A 24,028-nucleotide genomic window follows, 5' to 3' on the forward strand; every position below is an offset into this window, starting at 1 on the left:
CCAAAGGTCAAGGACCCCCTATAGGGCTATGAGCAGGTTTCAGGAAGTCTGCCAAGTAGGGTCAGCATTAGACTCACTGGGGCCCTTAGCAAAAAGCAGCCCACACTACATGGGGCTGAAGTCCAGGGCCATTATCCTACCACTTGAAGATGAAGGCTGAACAGTGTAACTTTGTCAGGGGCCCCAGGTAACCGCCCTGTTTGCTGCCCCCTGCTCTGGCCCAGGCTCTTATATACAGAAAACAAGTTATTGTGGCACAGATGGGCCATGGAGTTTTTACTTCATGTTGGCGATAGGAAGGCTTCAGAAAAAGGCCTATTAGAAGCCATGGAAACACCTTGTGGTCTGATCATTAGGGATGGGCATCCCAGGTGGACGACAAGCCAGAATAGATGATGTCCCTTACACTGCTGCATTTGCTGGATCTTCGGCTACATCCAAAATTTTGATATAAACTGCACAGACCCACAATCCTGCCAATGGCAGCTAAGCTGGTTTAACAGGAGAAAAAACTGGATATGCAGTTGCATAGCTTTTTAATATGTATATTGCTCAGACTGGATATTTTTAGATCTGGTGGCAGGGGAAGAGTTTTCTTGGTTGCGAATGTTGTCATTAGCATTTGTAAAAAGGACCACTATAGAGTCATGAGGACAGAAGCATTCACCTCTCCCCTACTCTGCCCCTTATTTCTACTTCTCACTAGTCCAGTGGGAAAAGCTGGCTCCTGCACTCCTGTTTCAGTTTTTGAAGTCTTGCCCCTCCTTCAGCTCTGCCTTTTGGCTGTATGGCCAGTGTTCTAGTCAGGGCAGAAGTGCCAAATTCACATACACAGTAGCTACCTGAGTTATGTTATGTGTCCAGACTCAGAATGGTGGACAAATGAGGGGTGAAGGGAAATCAGAAAACAACACAGAAGCTGAAACAAGAGAGTTATATTGGAAGAAATTTCCTATGGGGCACTTTCGCTAAAGCATGAGTTACATTTCATCTGTTGGCCCATATACCAACCTATTCACCAGGCTATGTCTACACTACCAGGTTATTTCAAAATATTTGAAATAACTCCCAAAATAACTATTTTGAATAAGTTCATTCCTCTTCACAAGCGGGAGTTATTTCGAAATGACAAGCTTGGTAGTGTGGGTGCTCACCTTGGGTATGTCTACACTACCCTCCTAGTTCGAACTAGGAGGGTAATGTATGCATACCGCACTTGCAAATGAAGCCCGGGATTTGAATTTCCCGGGCTTCATTTGCATAAGCGGGGAGCCACCATTTTTAAAACCCCGCTGGTTCGAACCCCGTGCAGCGCGGCTACACGGGGCTCGAACTAGGTAGTGGAACGAGGTGTACCGGTAGTTCGGAATAGGAAGCCTAGTTCGAACTACCTAGTTCGAGCCCCGTGTAGCCGCGCTGCACGGGGTTCGAACCAGCGGGGTTTTAAAAATGGCGGCTCCCCGCTTATGCAAATGAAGCCCGGGAAATTCAAATCCCGGGCTTCATTTGCAAGTGCAGTATGCCTACATTACCCCGCTAGTTCGAACTAGCGGGGTAGTGTAGACATACCCCTTGTTATTTCGAATAAGGGGAGTTGTTTCAAAATAACTCCCCAGTGTATACATGCCCTAGCTACAGAGTACATATGATTCTTTCCTACCACAAGATGTATTCCATTCCGTCTTGAAATGAAAGATGCACAAAAAGCAGTCAAACAAATTCATTCTGTCTCACTTGTGTTTTTAAAGCAGTACAAACCACATGTAATTAAGGTTGCCAGATGGCTGAAAGAAAAATACCGCCCCCCCAAAAAAAACACCGGGAAAAAATTTTGTTGAAGGAAAAAAAAAGGGGGGGGGGGGGAGTCCAAAGTTGTTGAGCAGAAAAAAAAAAAAAACCCCAAAACCTGGATCACTGCTAGAGGTTACCAGGTAATCATTAAAAAAAAACAAAAAAACCCACCCCGAACATGCTTCATTGGGGGGGGGAGGGTGGAGAGGGCGGCCAGGAAGGGACCGGTACTGGCCAGGAAGGGGGGGATGGAAACAGCTAGCCAGGGAGGGCAACAACAGGGCTGGCCTGGGGAGATGGGGAGGGCCAATGGGAAGTAGGGCTGGTCATGGGGGGGGGGTTGGGTGGAACGGGGCAGGCCACAGAATACCGGGGGAGGAGGGACCAGCCGGAAAGGGGCAGGGCTGGCCGGGAGTAAGGGGTGTGTGGGAAGCACAGCTGGGGGGGGATCAGGGGCCGCAAGGATGGCCGGGAGGAAGAGGGAGCAGGAAGCACAGCTGGCGGGGGGGGGGGGGGGAGGAAGGAGGAGCGGGAAGCAGAGCTGGCAGGGGCAGGGAGAGGTGCAGCAGTGCTGGCCGGGGGAGACAAGAAAGAGCAATGGTCCAGCGGGAAGCAGAGCTGGGGTGGGTGCAGGGGGCCTAGCCTGGGAAGATCAGGAGGGGAAGTGAGGGAGAACCGTCCGGCCAGGAAGGTGGGGGGAGGGAGACTGACCTGGGCACTTGCTGCCTGTCCCGCACAGGGTCCCGGCGACGCACAAGTGAGGGGGAGGCTTCCCTTCACACTCAACCAATTGCGGGCTCCCGGCAGCAATCATGACCCCGCCTCCCAGCCGGGACTCCCAGCCGCTCCCCTGCCCACGCCTGGCTTCCGTCCGGTGCGCAGCCAGAAAAATCAGAAAATACCGGACATTGCACATGGCCGGTATTTTGATTTTTTTACCAGACCAAGTGCACAAATACCGGACTGTCCGGTACAATACCGGACACCTGGCAACCCTACATGTAATAAACTGAAGGGTGGCTCATTTATGCCAAAAGTAATAGGAAAAAGAGACAATAATCTAAGTGAAATGTTTAATAATTCCAGACCTTACTCTGTGCCAACTGCCTCAAGTAATTTATAGATATGTACATATTGTTCTTTACCAAATCAGCACTACTGCTTGAAATGCCTTATAAATATCTTTTAGGAGCTTCAGCAGAAACCATATTTGCCTCCTGAGGAAACAACACTGCTTATTCATACCTCCATTCTGAGAATGAGATTTACGGAACTCTTCCACGGGATTAAGGGAGTTTAATTTATTCTCAAATTATGCCAGAAGGCTTTACAAAATCTCCCACAAGCCATTGCCTTAAGAAGCTATGCTAAGACTGTGGGATACTACAAGTGTGAACATCAGGGGTATGTAGCCAATAAACCTGAACCAGCCCAGCTTGCCCATATACTGGGCAAGTTAAATGCCTGGCGTAGACCAGTGTTTCTCAGCCAGTGGTACGAATACCCTTAGGAGTACTTGAGAGAAGTCTGGGAGGGTACATCAATATAACTGAAATTTGGAGAAAACTGAATTTTTGTTTTAAGTTTTACAGCGCTTTATTATGCTTGTACTTTTTACACCCAAAAATTTCATTACCCATCTGGCTACGATTAAGTTGTTTAAACAAATGTGTTGCAATGATAGGGAAAAAATGGTGTGTCTGAAAACTGTAAGTACTGGGGGTACTTATAATTTTTTTTAAAGAGTTACTTTATAAAAAAAAAAGGTTGAGAAAAACTGGCGTTGACCATGTTAGAGACAGAAGAGAATGGAATCAATTTTTATGATTTATATTTAGAGAATGGGAAAGGCTTTTTTTAAAAGTTCAGTTATTAAATTGTTTTCAATGGGTTTGTGTAATTAAATTGTTTAGTTTAACACTGTCAAGTGCTTGAATGGAGACAGGCAATTAAGTGGAGGTACAATTCAAATTTTCTAAAACTCCTTTGAGTCACAAGAGTCCATTCACAAAATAAAAGATTTCTTATTACATAATGTTTGCAATCAAATGTTGGTAGAGGCTCAGCAAGGATAATGCTTTGTGTAATCATTTCTCTTTTCTTCCTTGGCTAAGTCAACACAAGGGGCAAGTTGAGTTTTGCGAATTCTTCTAAATCATGAGGCGGTATTTACATTTCTGAAGCGGGAAACATGCATTAATATCCATCACTGCCCAAAGCCAGGTTATACATATGTACTACAGAGTAAATTATAAAGTACTCACAATCTCATGTAGATCAATAATTAATAATTTTACAAGGTGAAAGATTTAAAGTTGCTAAATATTTTAGTACATTTTTAAATCTATGCAATATAAAATGACAATTCGGTTTTTAATGAGAAAGGTCAAAGCAGGTGTCCATTATTTTCATTTGTATCATTTCCCCTTTTCAAGTACTTTAAAGTAAACAGCAAAGCAAAAAACGTTGTCTTTCCTTAAGTGTTGTTAGCAAATGATTATAAATTTAAACACACAGAGAATAGGTAGGTAAAGCTGCCGGGCTGAGGTGGACACCCTAGCCTTGGGCTATCCAGCCCCAGTTGTCTGCTTAAGAAATGTGGCTCCACCTCAGTGCAGTGCTGAGTGGACTCATACGTAGTTGTGTCCCAAGAGAGCACAACTACACTTGAGTGAAGATAAGTCACCCTGTGGCTCATCAACTTGTTGATGCATTACCCCAACTAAGTATTGACTGATTAAGCTGGATGGGACTGACATCAAGCACACTAGAGGCACACCCTTCACTTTTAAATCTGACTCTTACCCTGTGTGTCCAGGAGGCACAAACTGCTTGGTGATGAATTGCAAGCTTTATTCCTGTTTAGTAAAGCACAAATTTAATTTATTCCAACATCTAAGGAAGCATTGTTATATTTGTAGACTTGAGTATGCACACACTGTTTTTACCACTAGTTTTAAAAGAAAGCTGTGCCTATAATTAAGTGTATGCAATCTTTTAAATGAAGTTAAATACAGCCTTTTGAATTACTTTAAATATTATGACTGCATATAGTAAGGTCTCTTTTAGCGAGCAAACTTGAAACAAACGAGAAATCCTACAGTAACAAGAATAAAGTATGTCCACTAATAAAGGGATAAATAGTTTACAATTAAGGCAGCATATAAAAGGACAAGCTCTTTCAAACAAGCCACAAGGAAATTTACATTATTCTTTAACAAGAATTTTAACTGCTGCTAAAAATAGCAATTAGAGCTGCATATCTCATAACCACACCTGAAATTTCTTCCCCAAAAAAATCTCTTGGGGGAGTCAACATAGATAACAAATCTTAAAACCTAAATAAAAATTATAGAAATAAAAACACATGCATATCTGTGTCAATTTAGATACAAGATCATTAGAACTGGGTCTCTCTCTTCATGCTAGTCTGAAGTGCCCAGTACAATTTCTATTTAGGTGTTAGATATGCCTAAGGCACCCAAGCACTGTACAAGAGCTATGAATCACTGAGTATGAATGAACACAGAAGTCACATCTCAGTTTCCTCCCTCCCCCTCACAACACACATGATTTTGTTGTTGTTGGCACCATATAATTTCCCTGGTATTAGAGAATGTCACAATCACGAGCCCACTACTTTGCCTCCCTGTTTAAGACCATCCTAAATTTCAAATTTTTGTTTCTATGTAACAGGATACCACTTTCACTGCCTTTCTACTAAGTTCTCTCGGGATATGTCTACACTGCACGCTTATTTCTAAATAAGCAATTTTGGAAGAAATATTCCGAAATAGCTTATTTCAAAATAACGTCTATACCCCAAAAGCTCATCGAAATCGTGCTCAGCTATTTTGAAATAGAGTCCGCACTGATTGGATTCTGAATTGTATGTAAGGCCACTTGGAACCACTGCAGGCTGGGCATCAGGATGCAGTTACTTCCAGGAGCTGCTGCCTGAGGCTATTTGAGACTTGTGCTTAAAGGCTCTCCCCGTACAACCATTTCTCAGATTCTTCACCTTGCCAACTTCACTGAGGGACAGCAAAGCCTTTGCTCTGACTGCTGTGGCTGCCCTTGCAGACACCTCAGCTATCCAGCCATGGAGTCAGAGCTGCCTCTGGGCAGTCAACAGCACACCTCTATCACGCTGCAGTTTCTGCAGGCTGCCCTCCTGGCCCTGCAGGAACGCAACCCCCCCAGCTGATCAAGGAGACCCTACCACCTTTCTGGGGCTATGTCTAGACTACATGTCTCCGTCGATGGAGCCATGTAAAATAGTTTATTGGGCATAGTCAAAGAAGCAGAGATTTAAATAATCCCCGCTTCATTAATATAAAAATGGCCGCCACGCTGTGCCGACAATCAGCTGATCTGGCACAGCGTGGCAGCCTAGACAAAGAGAAGCCTTTGTCGACCGCTCCGATATGCCTCGTGAAACGGGGTTTACCGGAGTGGTCGACAAAGTCTTCTCTTGTTGACCGTGCCATGTCTAGACTGCCGCACTGTGCTGGATCAGCTGATCATCAGCACAGCGCAGTGGCCATTTTTATTTTAATGAAGCGGAGTTATTTAAATCCCCGCTTCTTTGACTATGCCGAATAAACTATTTTACGTGGCTCAGTCAACGGAGACATGTAGTCTAGACATAGCCTGGGAGTGCAGTTCTTCCAGCTGCACTGCACTGTGGCTTTTGGAGGCTGGACACCAGTTCCGACTAGTGGGACTAGCTCGTCATGGAATGGTGGGATGACAAGCAGTGGCTCCAGAATTTCTGCATGCGGAAGGAGACCTTTCTGGAGCTGTGTGAGTGGCACGCCCTGCCCTCATGTGACAGGACACACACATTCAACCCGCCATCACTATGGAGAAACAGGTCACCATTGCTGTGTGGAAGTTCGCCACGTTGGACAGCTACTGATCTGTCGGCAACCAGTTCAGCGTGGGGAAGTCGACTGTCAGGGCCCTCGTCATGCAAGTATGGCACTCTCCTAGGCTATAGTCCCAGGAAGGTGGTGAACTGATGGTGCTGGAATAGGGCACTCTAGGGAAAGGGGGAGGGGAGCTGCAGGTGGGAAGCCCTCTTCCCTGGGCAGTTTTTTAGTCCTGCCCTCACACAGTCCTGCCAGGGAATGGGGCTACATAGGGGCTGTAGGGGGAAGGGGCTCAGGACCTCCCAAGGGTTCTGGCACCTCTGTGATTGTTTGTCTCCTTCTACAGGTGGTGTGGGCCATCAACACCATCCTGCTGCGTAGGGTCATCAATCTCAGCAATGCGGACCCCATCATCACCAGCTTTGCCAACATGGGCTTCCCCAACTGCAGGGGAACTACTGACAGCACCCAAATCCCCATCCGGGCCTCTGGCCAGTGGTCATCTGTCTATATCAACTTCATGGGGTACTTCTCAATTGTCCTGCAGTCCCTCGTCAACCACCGCAAGCAGTTCTCCAACATCTTCGTCGGCTGCTCAGAGAAGGCACACAACACCCGCATGTTTCGAAACTCCAGCACCTGCCAGAAGCTGGAAGACTGCACTTCTTTCACTGACCGCACCATCAGGGTCAGGGATGTGGACGTGCCACTGCATCATGGGGGACATGGCCTACCTTCTCTTGCCCTGGTTCATGAAGTTCTGTACCAACCACCTTAACTACTCACAGGAACGCTTCAATGCCAGTGCCCACGTAGTAGTGGAGGGCACCTTTGGGCATCTCAAGGCGAGGCTCAGCTGCTTTCCAATCTGGCTGGACCGTGGGAAGCAGAACATCCCTTAAGTGATGGCCACATGTTGTGTGCTCCACAGTATTAGTTAGAGGAAGGCAGATCCAGTCTCAGTCTTTAGACCGCAACTTGATAATTTTATTTAAATCCAACGGATTATAAAAACCCTTTCAGAAGGGACCTGACCACCATATCCAAAGAGGACCCACTGCACTGGCCACTTTCTGGGATTGTCTGCAACCTGGACTCCTGGCTCATGGGAAAGTTCTTTAAGATTATGTCTATACATATACTTGTACTGTGCTCTCTTGAGACACAAATATCTGTGGCTGGCTCAGACTGCAGGGCTGTTTCTGTGTATAGACTTCTGGGCTCACAATGGCTCCCCGTCACCAGAATCCTGTGGGGTGGGAGGATCCCAGAGTTCAGGGCTCTAGCCTAAGGCCTAAAGTCTACACAGCAATGAAAACAGCACTGCAGCCCAAACCAGTTGACATAGCCCAGGCTGCATGTTTTTCCTTGCTATGTGGACAAACCCGGAGAGCCCACTCCCAGATGGGACGTGCTTTTTCACGTTAATCCTTCTAGATGACAGCTGACTTTAGTATAATTTAATTTGGGAACATTTGTGGTCCCTACTAGGAGTTGGACCCCTACATGCACCCCTCCATCGGACAAAGTGGGTTTTTGCCCATGAAAGCTTATGCCCAGAAAAGTATGCTAGTCTTTAAGGTGCCTTTAGAATCCTCGTTTTTGCCGATACAGACTAACATGGCACCCTTCTGATACTATTAAACAATTAATATAATCTAGATGCCTATTTGCTGCCCTTTGTACTCAAGACACATGCAAGTATGTATGTATACCCCAAAATACGACTTTAATACATTTCCTATTTAATGCAACAAGTGAATGTATACTTTGGGAAGCTGTTGCTTCAGTAACTTCTTCCCTCATGTAGTTTCCCATTGTTCTTCGTAACGCAGATATGGTGAAACCATTGATCTGGCAATCAGACCAGCAGTGTCAGATGCATCCATACAACATCATGCTGGGATCAGTGGAGCTTTGTGCAGGTGTAAGGGTCTGTTGCTTGTTTCCAGTAGAAGGACTAGGGCCATAGTTCTTAACTTTTTCAGTTACCATTCAATAGTTCCATGATCTTTAGAACTTTCCATTTTCTTCAACATGAATGTTTTGTTTTGCATTACCTTCTCCTGAGTTTTGTTTTAAACAATTTGTGTTCTATTAAACACACCTCTTCATGGATGAGAGAGGCTGGTACCCTTAGAAGGAAGGAGAACAGGTTTAACACAAACTGGTAGCTCTGAGGAAAGTCTGATTCTTTATAGTGTGTCAGATGGCCACATATCCTACAAAAACAAAACAGAAAAACCACAAGGTAAGTATACCCTAAATCACACATTAGTCTAGTTGACATTCAAACATACTTGAGTTTTCCTCTAATTAGACTGGTTTTATTATATCGTAAGTACCGTTATTGATCTATGGCTCCAATCTATGGACCCACTCAGAGTCATGGAGTATTTTTTGTAAGACTGGGGCCACAAACCAGTTAGGTTAGGTTGCAGTTCTAGCAACAGGGAAGAATGGTGAACTGTCTGTGTTTCCCAAAAGCAGGTACATGTTGGTCTTAACTAAAACTGTGTTTTCCATGATCCTGCCACTACAGATTGAAAAAGTTTGGCCGTCAAATCTAAGATATCACTTAAAAATTATTTCTCTCCTCTTCCCCTTTCTCCATTTATGAGGAGCAAAACCTTTTAAATGTAAACAGAATATATTAGGTGCAGTCATGATGTGTTCCAATTTGCAGACTGCCTGGAACAATAGCTGCTCCAAAGGGTGTGACTCGCTTGTATTCGTCGTAACTGATGTAATTCTGAAACTACTGATGACAATTTAAATTGTTAGCATTAACTATTTTTCTACTATTCATTTTTAGCAGAAATGAACATTCAGCTAGTACACTTAATATGTTGGCCATAATTGGGGTACTGCAGCAAGCTTTCTCCTGTCAAATGTTGCTGGAGTGGAGAACTAAGTTTTTGTTTTGAGGCTGAAAAAAGTCAAGCACCTCTGCTCTCCACACTGATTGGACCTTTACTGTACAATGCAGTTTTTATCTTTAAATACATTTTCCTTAAACACTTCTCCCTAGAATCATTATTTCATAATAGCTGACTATTATATGTATGATTACTTAAAACAAATCTCCACTGACGTTCTTAGCACTTTTTGGTTTTAGGAAGCATAAGCCTCATTGTTTGAATAGCAAGATTTTAAAATCAGGATTATATGGCATTTGAATTTTTGGGATTTTATACTTAATTAAAATTAATTTTGTTAAGGAGGCCATTATTGTCTAGCCGCGTTACCAACATTTTCCACTGCTTACTGGGCTCAGAGAAGACATTTAGGGGGAAATTAGGGCTAAACAATAGCACAGAACAGAGTCAGGATTAGTGGCTGTAAACAAATTTTAAATGGACCACAGGAAACTTGGCCACACCCATGAGAAGTGGACACTCAGCTAACTAAAATCATGCTGGATCACAGATGTGGCTTGACCAGAGTGTGCCAGACTAGAGAGGTTCATCCTGTATTGTAGTGCTTGTTTTCATAAGATTTTATTTACTATAAAATATCACACTTAAGACTTGGGTGTACAATATACTGGCCCAAAATGCAATGAGATTTATTTAATTCAACTATCCCAATCTTCTCCTACAAAAGACAGCAGAAACTCATTCATGCAGTGTGACCCCAAGATGATCTTCAATCTCTCAGGACATGAGTTCACTCATCACACCAAAGATCACTCTTCTGGCATTTGATTTAATGGGTCTATTTACGACCTGTAAATCGAATGCTGAGGCTCCGGCCACCACCTGTACTCCTTGCAGTTGCAAGGAGTAAGGGAAGCCAACAGGAGCATTTGTTCCCAACGACCTCCCTCTCTGAAGATGGCGCCAAGCTCAGATTGAAGTAAGCCCACTCCAGCTACAAATTTTACATAGCTGGAGTTGAATACCTTAACCCAATTTCCCAGGCCTAGAGAAGACCTGGCCTTAGCATCCTTTCCTCATCCCCATCGAAATCTGTTGGCTGAACAGGGATTGGTTTGCTTTGCATGGAATGATCTTGTAGCAACAGCCTTTGGCCAAGCCACCTTGTCTAAAGAATCAGGATTTTACAGGGTAGAGAGAAACACCATGGCTGCGTCTACACTGGCATGACTTTGCGCAAAAGATGTGCTTTTGTGCAAAAGCATCCATGTCAGTGTAGATGCTCTCTTGCGTAAGAAAGCTCCGATGGCCATTTTAGCCATCGGGCTTTCTTGCGCAAGAAATTAATGTTGCTGGTCTACACTGGCCTCTTGCTCAAGAATACTTGAGCAAGAGGGCTTATCCCTGAGCGGGAGCATCAGACTATTTACACAAGAAGCACTGATTTCGTACATTAGAACGTCAGTGTTCTTGCGCAAATACTCGCGGACAGTGTAGACAGGTGGCAAGATTTTGGGCAAAAGAAGAAAATCTTGCCAATGTAGACACAGCCCATCTGAGATGTAAATTCCTTTCCCTGTCCCTCAAAGAGGTAAATGCTATTAAACATTAATGTTCTCCTGAGCAGTTTTCTGCATTCAGATGGAAGTAGCCAGCTATTAATCCACTTACGGTGTGTCCAGACAGCAGCACTATTTTGGGATACTTCCAGTATCCCGAAACAGCATTCTCTGCATCTTGACAGTGTTCGTTCCCATTATTTCAGAATGGGAACAGTATTCAGATATCCCTGTAAACATTGTTCCAGGAGGATTAAGGAACATTTCAGAATAGCACTCTATTTTGAAATTCTCTGAAAATAAGCTGGACAATTTGCATAGCTCAAATTGCGTAGCTTGTTTCAAGATAAGGGTGCAGTGTAGATAGACCCTTAATGTGTGCTATATTAATTTTATATAATTCTAGTTTTAAATCAAAATATTTTGTGATACTAAGGCAAATACTTTACAGAAGTATCAACACTATTATCAGCACTATTACCTTTATCCACCAAGCTGTAATCCTGTCCAAAAATAACATACTATGTTAGTTTGACAGCACCTATTGCATACAACAGTATGGCTTTTCCAACCCATGGCCAATCACATAATAGCTCAGCATAGTGAAGTCACTAGCCAATGCACAGCCTCAAGTGTGCTGCTCGCATACTAAATATCTCATTAAATAGAAATAAAACATCTTACTTTTTCATGAATATTCAACAAACATGAGTCAACAAAGTAGCGTCAAATACTCACTTCTCATTACACAGTTTAACTGTACACAACCAATACTTGGTGTTCGTGGTTGTAAGTGAATTATCCTTTTCTTGCAAAATTCCTTCTAAGATATGCCCATGAAAACAAATCCCATCTGTATTTTCTTCAGCCCAATTTAACTGGAAACTTGAAGGTTTTTGCTTTTCAGAAACTTGCATTGAACCAGACAGTGAGCCAAACTGTCTTTGTAAGTTCACTACCGTTTCTGTACAAAGAGGAAACAGAACCTAAGCCACAAATGTCACATTTTCCCACAGACTTTACCTTTTTACACAGTACATTAAAATCCTGTTTTAAATAGATAATTTGAATTTGTGTTTTTTCTACCTCTCCATGATATATAAAGAAAACCTGAAATTAATTTCAAATGTAAAAACCAAGAAGAATAAACAAGTTCCAGTATATTCTAAAAACCTCTGTTGTAACTGGAACTATTAGTAAAGTTTTGACCCCATGTGAGTAAAGAGAAATTATAGAGGAAAAAAATCAAACAGACTTTCCCAATATCTTTACAATAAAAATACAGTAAAAAGAAAGCTTAAAAATACAGGTTGCCTTTATACATAATGAAATAGCATAAAAAGGACAAAAGTTCAATTATTGAAAAGTCCATTTCAAGTCCTTGTAATATAAACAATGTATTCTGGTACTCTCATTCTAAATCCCTTTGGCAAACAAAAACTTGAACAGGGAAAAAGACAAAAAATATTAGCATTGTACTGCTCACATTGTTGGCTAAAGAAAATTATACTCACGTCTTCTCTTAAGGACTATGTATTTTTCCTTGGCTGAATAAAATAGTGGTTTTTCACATTTCCACAGACACCTATCAATGAAAAAAATACAACTCAGTGGAAAAAAACAACAAAAAACCAGCACAATCATATTCAAACAAACAAGAAAAGACAGTCATTTCTCAGGATTGTTACTATAACTATCCAATATTTTAGGAATAACCTCAAGTTGGCAAGTGCCCATTACCATTACTCCCCAATATACATAAGAGAAGTCTTCCTTCAAACTACTGGAGCAGGGCTAGAAGTGCTCCTCAACAATTTTTCACCTTTTATTGTAATTAATTTTGAAAGCATTAATAATTCAGTCACTGGTCACAGAAAGTTTCCATTTAATTGATATATCAGGCCAAAGTTCTACGTGTGATGGGAGAAAGAGCACAGGGATTTATTAAATTTGCTTTACTCCAAGCTCAAGTGACAAAAATAGGGTGAAATCCTGGCCCCAGTGAAGCCAGCTAGGCCAGAATTTCACCCAAGACTTTCAGCTTCAAAAAGAGAGAGATACTAAGTAACAAACCGGGCTCTTTCTTCATCTAATTTCTTCTGTTCCACATCCAGAGACTTCTTTATAATTGTGTACCATTTTTTGAAATCAAACCATGGGCACTCTAAAATAAAATCCAAAATTCAGTTATAGGAAAAGTGATAGAGCACACAAAATATAGAATGTTAGAAAGGTACCAGCAGTTAGACCCTAAGACTCTTTTTCAACAAGTGTATAAACATGCATATCCTAGACTCTAGATACCCTTAAAAATATGTAAAGCAGCAGACAGTAAAGAAACTTATAGGATAGCATCAGGGATGTGAACAATCCACCATGGTGGGAATGAATTGTATGTCTTCAGCTCAGCACATATAAACACTTTACACTTCAAAAAGATCTCACCAAAATAAGTGATCGGGCAACAAAATGGCAAATAAAATTTAATGGTGATAAATGTAAATTAATGCACATTAGAAAAAATAATCCCAACTATACATACAATATCATGAGGACTAATTTAGCTACAGCTACTCGAGAGAGATCTTGGCGTCACTGTGGATAGTTCTCTGAAAACATCCACTCAGTGTGCAGCAGCAGTGAAAAAAGCAAATGGAATGTTAGGAATCATTAAAAAAAGGGATAGAGAATAAGACAGAGAACTTATTGCCCCTATATGAATCCATGGTACAGCCACATCTTGAATATTGCGTAGAGATGTGGTCGCCTCATCCCAAAAAAGATATATTGGCATTGGAAAAGGTTCAGATAGGGGCACCAAAAATGATTAAGGGTTTGGAACTGGTTCCATGGAAGGATTCCATTTGAAGAGAGATTAAAAATACTTGAACTTTTCATCTTAGAAAAGAGGGGACTATGAGGGCATATGATAGAGGTCTATAAAATCATGACTGGTGTGGAAAAAGTGAATAAGGAAAAGTTATTTACTTATTCCCACAATATAAGAACTAGCAGGGTCACCAAATAAAATTAATAGGCCATAGGTTTAAAACAAACAAAAGGAAGTTTTTCTTCATGCAGTGCACGGTTGACCTGTGGAACTCCTTGCCAGAAGAGGTTGTGAAGACCAGGGCTTTAACAGGGTTCAAGAAAGATATAGATAAGTTCACGGAGGTTAGGTCCATCAACGGCAATTAGCCAAGATGGGTAGGAATGGTTTGTCTGGAAATGGATGACAGGAGAGGGAACATGTGATGATTACCTGTTATTTTCACTCTCTCTGGAGCATCTGGTATTGGCCTCCTCTAGACCTCTGTGGATATGGATGCAGATATCCACGGCTCATTTTGCAGATACCAATAGTTACCTCTCTCTATTTATTCCCACCCTTTGTTTCCTGTGTTTTAACCAGTTATCAGTTCATGAGAGGACCTTCCTTTTTCGCCCATGACAACTTATTTTACTTAAGAGCCTGTGGTGATGGATCTTGTCAAAGGCTTTCTGGAAATCTAAGTATACTATATCCGCTGGATCCCTCTTGTTCACTTGTTTGTTGAGCCCCCTCAAAGAACTCTAGTAGATTAGTAAGGCATGATTTCCCTTTACAGAAACTATATTGACTTTCCCCCAACAAATTATGTTTATCTATATGTCTGACTATTTTATTCTTTACTATACTTTCAACTAATTTGCCCAGTACTGATGTTACACTTACCAGACTGTAATTGTCAGGATCACCTGTAGAGCCCTTTTAAAATATTGGCATCATGTTAGCTATCTTCCAGTCATTAGGTATAGAAGCTGATTTAAAGGATAGTTTGCAAACCACAGTTAATAGTTCTGCAATTTCACATTTGAGTTCTTTCAGAACTCTTGGATGAATGACATCTGGTACCAATGACTTGTTACTGTTCAGCTTAACTATTTGTTCCAAAACCTCCTCTAATGACACCTCAATCTGTAACAATTCCTCAAATTTGTCACCTAAAAAGAATGGCTCAGGATTGGGAATCTTTGTAACATCCTTAGCCATGAAGACTGAAGCAAAGAATCTGTTTAGTTTCTCTGCAATGACTTTATCATCTTTGAGTGCTCCTTTAGCATCTCAATTGTCCAAGGGCCCTACTGGTTGTTTAGCAGGCTTCCTGCTTCTGATGTACTTAAAAAACATTTTGCTATTACTTTTTAAGTTTTTCGTTAGCTGATATTCAAACTCCCTTTTGGCTTTTATTATATTTTTACACTTAATTTGACAGCGTTTATGCTCTTTTCTATTTTCCTAACTAGGATCTGATTTCCACTTTTTAAAAGATGTATTTTTATCTCTCATTGCTTCTTTTACTTGGTTGTTAAGCCCCTGTGGCATTTTTTTGGTTCTCTTACTTACTGTATTTTTTAATTTGGGGTATACATTTAATATGGGCCTCTATTATGGCATCTTGGAAAAGTTTCCATGCAGGTTGCAGAGATTTTACTTTTGCCATTGTACCTTTTAATTTCTGTTTAACCAACCTCCTCATTTTTGTGTGGTTCCCCTTTCTGAAATTAAATGCCACAGTGTTAGGCTGCTGAGGTGTTTTCCCCGTCGCTGCTGAGGTGTTTTTCCCACAGAGGATTTAAGCCCTGGCTTGAGAAAGCCCTGGTTGGGATGATTTAGTTGGGATTGGTCCTGTTTTAAGCAGGGGGGTGGATTTGATGAACTACTAAGGTCTCTTCCAACCCTATGATTCTATGAACTAATTGTTGGACATACAAGATATTGTTTACTCCAAAAAGTAGTGGGGTACATTTCATGAAGAACAAAATACACAAAAACCAAAATTTTTAAGTTATATTCAAAAAATTAAAGTGCAGAAACAACAGAAGCTATTAAAACTTTAAATATTTTTCAGAAAGAGAGAATAAAGTTTGTGTTTTGTCTTAAGTGTAAACTTTTAAAATTTCTATCCAATTTAGGTCAACACTACAAACTAACATTTAAAATTTAGTTAACATAGTTAACACTACAAATGTACATACAGCAATTCCTCATTTAACACTACAGATGTGTTTCTAAAAATGTTCGTGCTAAGCGAAAACGTGCTATGCAGGGTCAATTTTCCCATTAAAAATAATGGAAAAGGTGGGGGTTGGATTTCAGGTGATGGTGGAAGCAAAGTCAATTTTTTGTTGGTGCTCAGTTGTCAATGTTAGACATTTAGCAACACAAGATATCTAGCAACACAAGTTGTCGCAGTTTGTCAAAACACAAAGAAACACGTGAGTGAGCGGAGGAGCGCTGTGACCACGTGTATTCATCCGCTCATATGTATTACCACTGTTTTCACCAACTTATACCACTGGACGAAGTAGTCTGCCACTTGATTATTTTCGTGTTATTTTGGGGGCGGTCCTGTTATTTGAAAAAGTTCCCTAAAAAAAATCGTGCTGTGGCAAAAACGTGTTAAGCAGGCATGTGTTAAATGAGTAATTACTGTACTAATGTAGATCCAACAACTCTGTGCAAATGGGCTTCTAGATTTTTAAATGTACTACAAAGGAGTAATTGATTAAAAAAAGGCAGAAAACTTACAAGGCTCAGTAAGTTCATGCTCTACTTAGTTTTATTATAAAATTTCATTAAAAAATATTATTAGATTCTTTTCACTGACATATTAAGTACCTTCTTTGTTCTTTTGATTTCTTTTTCTAGCAAAGCTTGCATGTAACCTGAAAAAAATTAATACATAAATTTTATTTTATATATCAGGAGGACTGTTTTTTGGAATAATACTTTCCACTGCTGAAACTTTTTTTAGTCGTATTTAAAACAAAACTGCTGACACCAAAAATTCCACCCCTTTTAACTGTAATGCCAACTTTAAAACAATGTAAGTTGCCAATATAAGTCATCTGAGATGTGCACTACTGCTTACTTTTAAACTAAAATTATTAGTTAGCTAAAGTATATTAGCATTATATAATAGATCATGAGGTCTAGCAAGAAATTGACATTGCCTATTATTGAATCTGCCTTCCATTCTTTGGGCCTGAATTAATGGTTTAAAAAAAGTTTTTAGTTCAACAAGTAAAAGTTTGCTCATAAAACATACTTACCATTCATACTGATCATCTAGTAAAAATAGTAATTTGAGCACCACTATAATGAGGGCTGCAGCAAGAACATCATATTTTACTTTCCTTGTTGATTTATTCACAGGATCAAGTGTCAGAAAGTCTGTTTCTCCAACATTGATCTTTTTAACCACTCTACAAGTCCAATTGTGCAATTCATCTAATTAGGAAAAAATAAAGTAAAATATGATTAACTAAGTTGTACAGTCACCCTAAATAGGTCAGCTAGCAATGTACCAGTTTCTAACACCTTATAAATGTACAGATTTAAAAAAAAAATCTTTACTAATATTAAACTAAATTAACCATGAGAACACTCCTATGAGGTAATATATATTTTAAATTGTGCTGGGCTATGAAATAGAGATAATTACACTTCCATTGTGTGAATGAAATAATGATTTTGCTAGCCCACATGGTTATATCCTAGGCATGACAGATCTTAAATACACGTTGTACAAACTTTAACTCATTCAGGATCAGGGTCTAACTTTATGACTTCAAGTAGTCCTGTACATCTAAATAAGACTACACCCAGTAATAAAATTAAAGGTATGAGTAAGTGTTTTCAGAAACAAGGCCTAAAGTGACACAGTTCGAAGTTTACAGTGCTAATCTTAACTACTCTCTTTGTAAAGCACAGAAATCAAAGACATCAATATTATTCAAACACCAGCTTTACTCCATCTGAACAGTCCGATATTACTAGATACTTATTTTCACTAGTACAAAATCTCCAAATCTCTTACCTTTCCAGTTTAGCAAGAAATTTAGCAACTGATTACATCATCAGATTTCAGAAAGAGTAGCAATATTTTTCTGAATTCTGACTAAAGTACATAAATTCGGCTATATTTTCTATTCCCATAGCAGCTAGAAAGGAGTTAAATTAGTACAAGACCTGGTCTTAAACTTTCCAATCTTCACCATTACAGAGAAAACCACTAAAATTCCTGAAAATATTAATGTTACCAATAATAGCACCTCTTATACTAGGAAGTTCCAATATATTTAAACAGTAAATAATATACTTAAAGTTTTTTTTATTAAGACAGTTACAATTAAATGTTAACATACAGTAGCATATATAACTTATTCAAAATCAGATTAATATTCAAAGAAGGTTAAAGCTTCTGGATTCCAGGTTGAAAGGTCTTCCCTCTGAAAAGGTTAGAAATTGAGATGTTTTTAAATATCAGTCCTCTTTTTGGTGATTCACTGGGTACAAAAGTTTTCCCTTAAAACAGGGGTGTCCAAACTTTTTTCAAAGAGGGCCAGATTTGAAGAAGTGAACATGCGTGAGGGCCGTCCCCGCACTCTCAGCCCCAAGGCGGAGGGCCCGCAGGGTCGGAGGCGAGCTGAGAGCGCAGGGCACGCCGGCCTCACAGCGGCCCGGGGGCAGGGCGAACCTGCAGCCGAGCGGGGGAGCGGGGCTGCGGACGTGCCCTACAGGACAGGCTCTAGGACCACGGAGGCCATGGGCAGCGGCGGCGCAGCCGGAAGCGGCGCGCTGGGCGCGCCAGTTCAAAAGAGCGCCGGGGAGCCAGGAGAGGGGGAGGAAGCGGGGGCCGTATTAAATCGGAACACGGGCCGCAATTGGCCCGTGGGCCGGACTTTGGACATGCCTGCCTTAAAAGGACAGGCCATGTTTAATGTATCATAATTCTAAAGGAGGGAGGGTCACACATTTCTAGAACTGTGCACCACAAAATCTAACAGTTAACAAAAAAATTTGTGTGATGTCTCCTCTGCCCCTCCCCTGGGCAGCTGGGATTGAGAGAAAGCCACGCAAGCTTATACTTTCCCCTCACACCCTGATAGGGGAAGAGAAGAGTAGCAAAGTTCTGGGTACATGCAGCTGCAGCCCCCTGTCCTCCCTAAAGGATGCGGGAGTCTAGGGGTTGGGGCAGCCCTGGACTGGGCGAGGGAGTGCATGCAGACACAGCCAGTCCCTTTTACCTGCTTGGCTGCCTACTTCTTAGCAAGGCAGCCTGCAGGATAGCCCCTGGAGCCTGACTGGGAGCAGCTGCAGCTGAGTGCCCCAGCCCACAGATTTTTTTTTACTGGAGCACTGAATTGGGGTGCGCTGGCTTTCACCTCTGGATTTAGGTCCCCAGTGGCTGTGGGCCCGCATGCATGATGGCATGAACATCAGCTCTCATTAAATTAAAAATGAGTACCACACACAGGGCTTTATTCTGCCAAGTGCTCTCCTCCAAACCAGCAAATTACTTGAACACATGCTTAACTTTAATAACGTGAATAGTCCTAAGGACATGGGAGGAATATTAACAAAGTAAGCAGACAGTAATCGCTCTGCAGTGTTGAAACCTGGGTGCTCAGTACCTTACAGGATCAAGCTCATATTACTTATTTTAAATGTTCAGCCAACTTATTAAATTATTTCTGTCACAATTATCTTTGGGGTACCTATCTAAATGTAAAGAGACTTAGAAGGAAGCAGCTAGCACTACCCTAACAGTATGATAGGGTTCATATGTGAATAATTTATCAGTTCCTATGCTAGAGAGCTACAGCAGATTTGTAGACTGCAAAGACCAAGATATAATTAGATGGTATGTTTTAGAGAGTATTTACCAGGTAAGTTAGCTTCCATCAGATATTTTATACACAAGATGTTTGGATGAAGAAAGCAGCTGTTAGTTATAGCTGGAAAACAAGGCAAATCTAAAAATGCTGCAAGTTCATACATCTTCTTATGCACATCTTCATACACAGGCCAAGACTGAAAAACAAAATACAATTTCAAGATATGTTTATTTTACTCCAAGCATCTTTAGCTATTTGTTTTTAATTCAAATTCCACATTAATGTTCCACAGAAATGTTCATGCCCTATCTTTATCACCTCTACAAGCACTGGTATTATGTGGGATGCTCTTTGGAGCTTGAACATGGTTCATGACTAAAACTAAAGCACCGCAAATGAATCATGAAATCTCAAAGACCAGTAAGTGAATCTGTAGCTCTGTAACAACTTCACGCAAAAAAATTCCCATACTAAATCACAGAAATAATCTGCAACTGTCTCTTTTCAAATCTATTAGTCACATGAAGAAAGATAACGCTTTCACTGTAACATTAACTCTAGATCAGAACTCACAATGAACGCAAAAGAATTATTTGAGAAATAAAGAACATGGAGGGCAGGCAAGTTAGGCAATATCTTTTATTGGACCAAGTTTTGTTGGTGAGAGAAAATTTTCAAGCTTACACAGAACTCTTCTTCGGATCTAGAAAACTTATTCAAGGTGTCAAAGTTAACGCAAGGTGAAAAATAGTTTAACAAAAGTAGTTAACTTTTATTTCAAGGGACCAGTTCAAGGTTAAGTGACCCATTACAACTCCGCCAGTCATAGAGAGAAAAGCAAGGAAAGGGAGGGGTACATGGAGAGGGATGACTGTTAAGTGATTTAGAGATTGTTGGACAAGCCATTAATCTAACGTGTCTATTCAGTGTATGATTTTAAGCATCTAGCAAACTTATGAATTTAAGTTCTCGGGCTAATCTTTTGATAGTGTACAGATTTTCTTAAGGGATAAAGGACTGATAGGTCAGACATAAAATGATCACTTTTTTAAAAGTATCAGAGGGGTAGCCGTGTTAGTCTGGATCTGCTTTCGTGAAAAGTGTTGACTCACAGATAGGATATTTTTGTCTTATTTTGTTGAGTGAGTTCATTCAAAAGTGTGGTGATTATGGGTGTAACCAGACATAGTTGCTATTGGAGTATTTAGTGCACTGAATGTGGTACACATGTTGCAATAGGCAGGTGCGTTGAAAGGTGCGTCATAAAGGGTGTTCATCCATGTAATAGTGGAGAGAACGTCTTAAATTTTGCATGTGTCGTTCCAGCAGGGTCTGGTGCCACTTTGAGTTGACATGACCAGGTGTATGGGGAATGAGGGGAATGGAGAAGTTGAGGGATGTTTGAAGGCCAGAAGAGGTGGTTCAGGAATGATTTCTTTCTGGATGGAGGTCTCCATTGAGTATGGGATGTATTTCTTTGATGAAACTCCATAGGGGTTTCAGTGTGGGATGAAAGGTGATAACTAGAGGTGGGTGATTTGAGAGGGTTTTATTTTTCTGTTCAAGCAGATTCTCCCAGGTTCTTGGGTGACCCATTCCACTATATGATCTATTTTTCTTATGGAGAATCCTTGTTTGGTGAAGGTGGTTTTGAATGTTACAATGTATATCATGGACTTCCTCCTTGGAGCATATTCTGTAGATCTGAGCACCTGACTGCAGATAACAGATTTCTTGGTGTATCTGAGGTGGTTATTGTTGCTATGAAGACACATGTGGTGATCAATTGGTTTCTTTTATATAGTTTCTGTAAGGTTCCATTGTTGAAACTGCTCGTGGGTGTCCAGGAAGTTGATGTTGGTGTGGGAGTGTTTCAGAAAGTGTTTAAATGGACAAGTTGTGGTTGATGAAGTTATGGTGAAAAATCTAGGAAGGAGTTTAAAGTCATCTGACGAGTAGATGAAATTACCACTGATATATGTCAATCAGATGCACCACTGGTTTTATGGTGCATTTGTCCAGCAATTCTTAGAATCATAGAATCATAGATACTAAGAATTGCTGGACAAATGCACCATAACACCAGTGGTGCATCTGATTGAGATATATCAGTGATAATTTCATCCACTGGTCAGATAACTTTAAACTCCTTCCTAGATTTTCACTGGTTTTATGGTATATTTGTCCAGCAATTCTTCTTCAATGTAGCCCATAAAGAAGTTTAAGGGGTGTACCTATATTAGTCTGTAATTTTAAAAACGAGTAGTTCTGTGGCACCTTAGAGACTTAACAAAAATATATACAGTTAAAAAAAAGTCATCTGAAATTGTGGGTTTTTCCCAAGAAAGCTCATGATACTATATATATTTTTGTTAGAGTCTCTAAAGTGCCATAAAGAAGCTGGCATTCTGGACAGCCATCCTAGTATGCTTAGCTGTTCTCATGATTTAGGCAAAGTATGTTTTGTTCAATGTAAAATTGTTATAGATGAGGATGAAATAGATGGGTTTGGAAAGGATATCTGAGGATTGTTCACGGTCTTGTAAATCCAGAGGCAGACAGCTATGTCATCATTGGATGGATGTTTGTGTATAGGGAAGTGACTTTCCTGATAGCAAAGATGGTGTTTGGAAGAAGATTGTAAGTATTGTGGAGGAAGTTAGTTGTGTCCTAGAAGAAGCCGGCCCTTTGCGTGATGACTGGTTTGAGGATGGTTTCTATGACTTCAATATTCCTTCAGTAGGAGTGCTCTAGCCAGATAGTATTGTATACATCAGGCCTAGGCAAAATGCGGCCTGACAAGCCACCGGATCCAGCCCGCAGAGGCAGCAGGGAGCCCCAGGCAGGCTCCCCTGCTTGTCCTGCAGCTTCACGCACCGTGCAGAAACATGGCTGCAGGGCTCCGTTTCTGTTTTAAAACTGGAGGGGAAGGGGGAATTTTCAGAACCCACCCCCAGCACAGTCCCGTTGGCCGATTTCTGGCCAGAAACCAGCCAATGGGAGCTGCTTGTTGGAATAACAGGCAGCCAAGAATAACCATGCCCCCTCTCCTTGGCTCAGTTATTCAGTGAAGCACATGGCTAGGCAAGCATTCAGGCTGGGAAAAATTTTAAGCTCTGCAGGCAGGCAGGCTAGTTTGGCAGCTAAGTCTCTTGGCCACAGCCTGCTTCTGGCACCATAGCCCTCTCCTGCCCCAACCCTCTGCTCCCCCCCCCCACTCAACATACCCAAACCCTCTGTCCCCCCCCCCCTTACACCCATACTCCCTCCCAGATCTGGCACCCTAATCTCCTGCCCCAGATCACAACACCCTCCTCTCCTAGGTCACATCCCAAACCCCTGCACTTCATTTCCCTTCCCTAGGTCACAATCACCTCCTTCACCCAAACTCCTTCCCAGACTCCCGTCTCCCTCTTGCACTCTAATCCTTTAACCCAAACTCCCTGCTGCACCCAACCTCCATCCCAGAGATTTCACCTCCTTAATTAATATAATGGAAGTGTGTGGTTGTCAGCCACTTTCCAAAATCTTGGCCCCCAGTCAAAAATTATTGCCCACTCTTGGTGTATATTATATTATGGTTTTTGTATGTTGGGGCTTGTCTACACTGGCAAATTACTGTGCTGCAATTTTCTCATTCAGGGGTGTGAAAAGACACCTTCCTAAGCACAGCAAGTTACAGCATTGTAAAGCACTAGTATAAACAGGCTCTCAACACTGTTAGCTACTCATCTCATGTAGGTGGTTTACCCAGAGCATTGGGAGTGTTCTCTCCCAGTGCTCTTACCATGATCATACTGCTGCAGTAACTTAAATATGTAGCCAAAGCCTTGGAAAGCATATAGACATTGGTGGAGGAAAATGTAGAGTCTCTCTTGGAAGGCTTGGGGAAAGATTTGATGAGATTCTTAAATTTCTGAGGAAATTGTTATATGGGGTCTTCAAGTTCATTTTAATAGGTAGACTGAATAGTTACATTGGATCCTATTAAAAGCCTCTCCCTTCCCCTTGCCTATGCTACTTAATGTTTCTGGCTCCAATTCAGCAAAGCAATACGGCATGTGCTTATGTTTATTCATATTTAGCAAAGTATTTAATCACATACATCACTTTAGTGTCAATTTTAAGCACACTCTTAATTCAGTGTAGGCTTTACTTCTCTGCTGAATAAGAATAAACTGTTGAACTGGGGCCTCTATTTTTGAAATCTTATAACCCAGGCTAAAAAAAAAGCACAATAATTATGCTATCAACAACTGAA

At 41.2% G+C, this 24,028-nt stretch overlaps 1 protein-coding gene across 1 annotated transcript in view; it reads right to left on the reverse strand.

Annotated features, from left to right (window-relative positions):
• Positions 1 to 2,850: 2,850 nt before the first annotated feature.
• The window catches only part of TAF1B (TATA-box binding protein associated factor, RNA polymerase I subunit B), a 68,698-nt gene continuing 47,520 nt past the window's right edge, over positions 2,851 to 24,028 (reverse strand). Inside the window, exons 9-15 of the mRNA XM_075923512.1 lie at positions 19,816 to 19,963; positions 17,200 to 17,377; positions 16,766 to 16,812; positions 13,177 to 13,267; positions 12,618 to 12,688; positions 11,842 to 12,067; positions 2,851 to 8,887 (exon numbers count right to left, since the gene is read on the reverse strand). Of these exons, the coding sequence (XP_075779627.1) occupies positions 8,722 to 8,887; positions 11,842 to 12,067; positions 12,618 to 12,688; positions 13,177 to 13,267; positions 16,766 to 16,812; positions 17,200 to 17,377; positions 19,816 to 19,963 (927 nt within the window). The 3' untranslated portion in view covers positions 2,851 to 8,721. The remainder of the gene's footprint in view (positions 8,888 to 11,841; positions 12,068 to 12,617; positions 12,689 to 13,176; positions 13,268 to 16,765; positions 16,813 to 17,199; positions 17,378 to 19,815; positions 19,964 to 24,028) is intronic.

The sequence above is a fragment of the Pelodiscus sinensis genome, chromosome 3, assembly GCF_049634645.1.
Source record: "Pelodiscus sinensis isolate JC-2024 chromosome 3, ASM4963464v1, whole genome shotgun sequence".
NCBI lineage: Eukaryota > Metazoa > Chordata > Testudines > Trionychidae > Pelodiscus > Pelodiscus sinensis.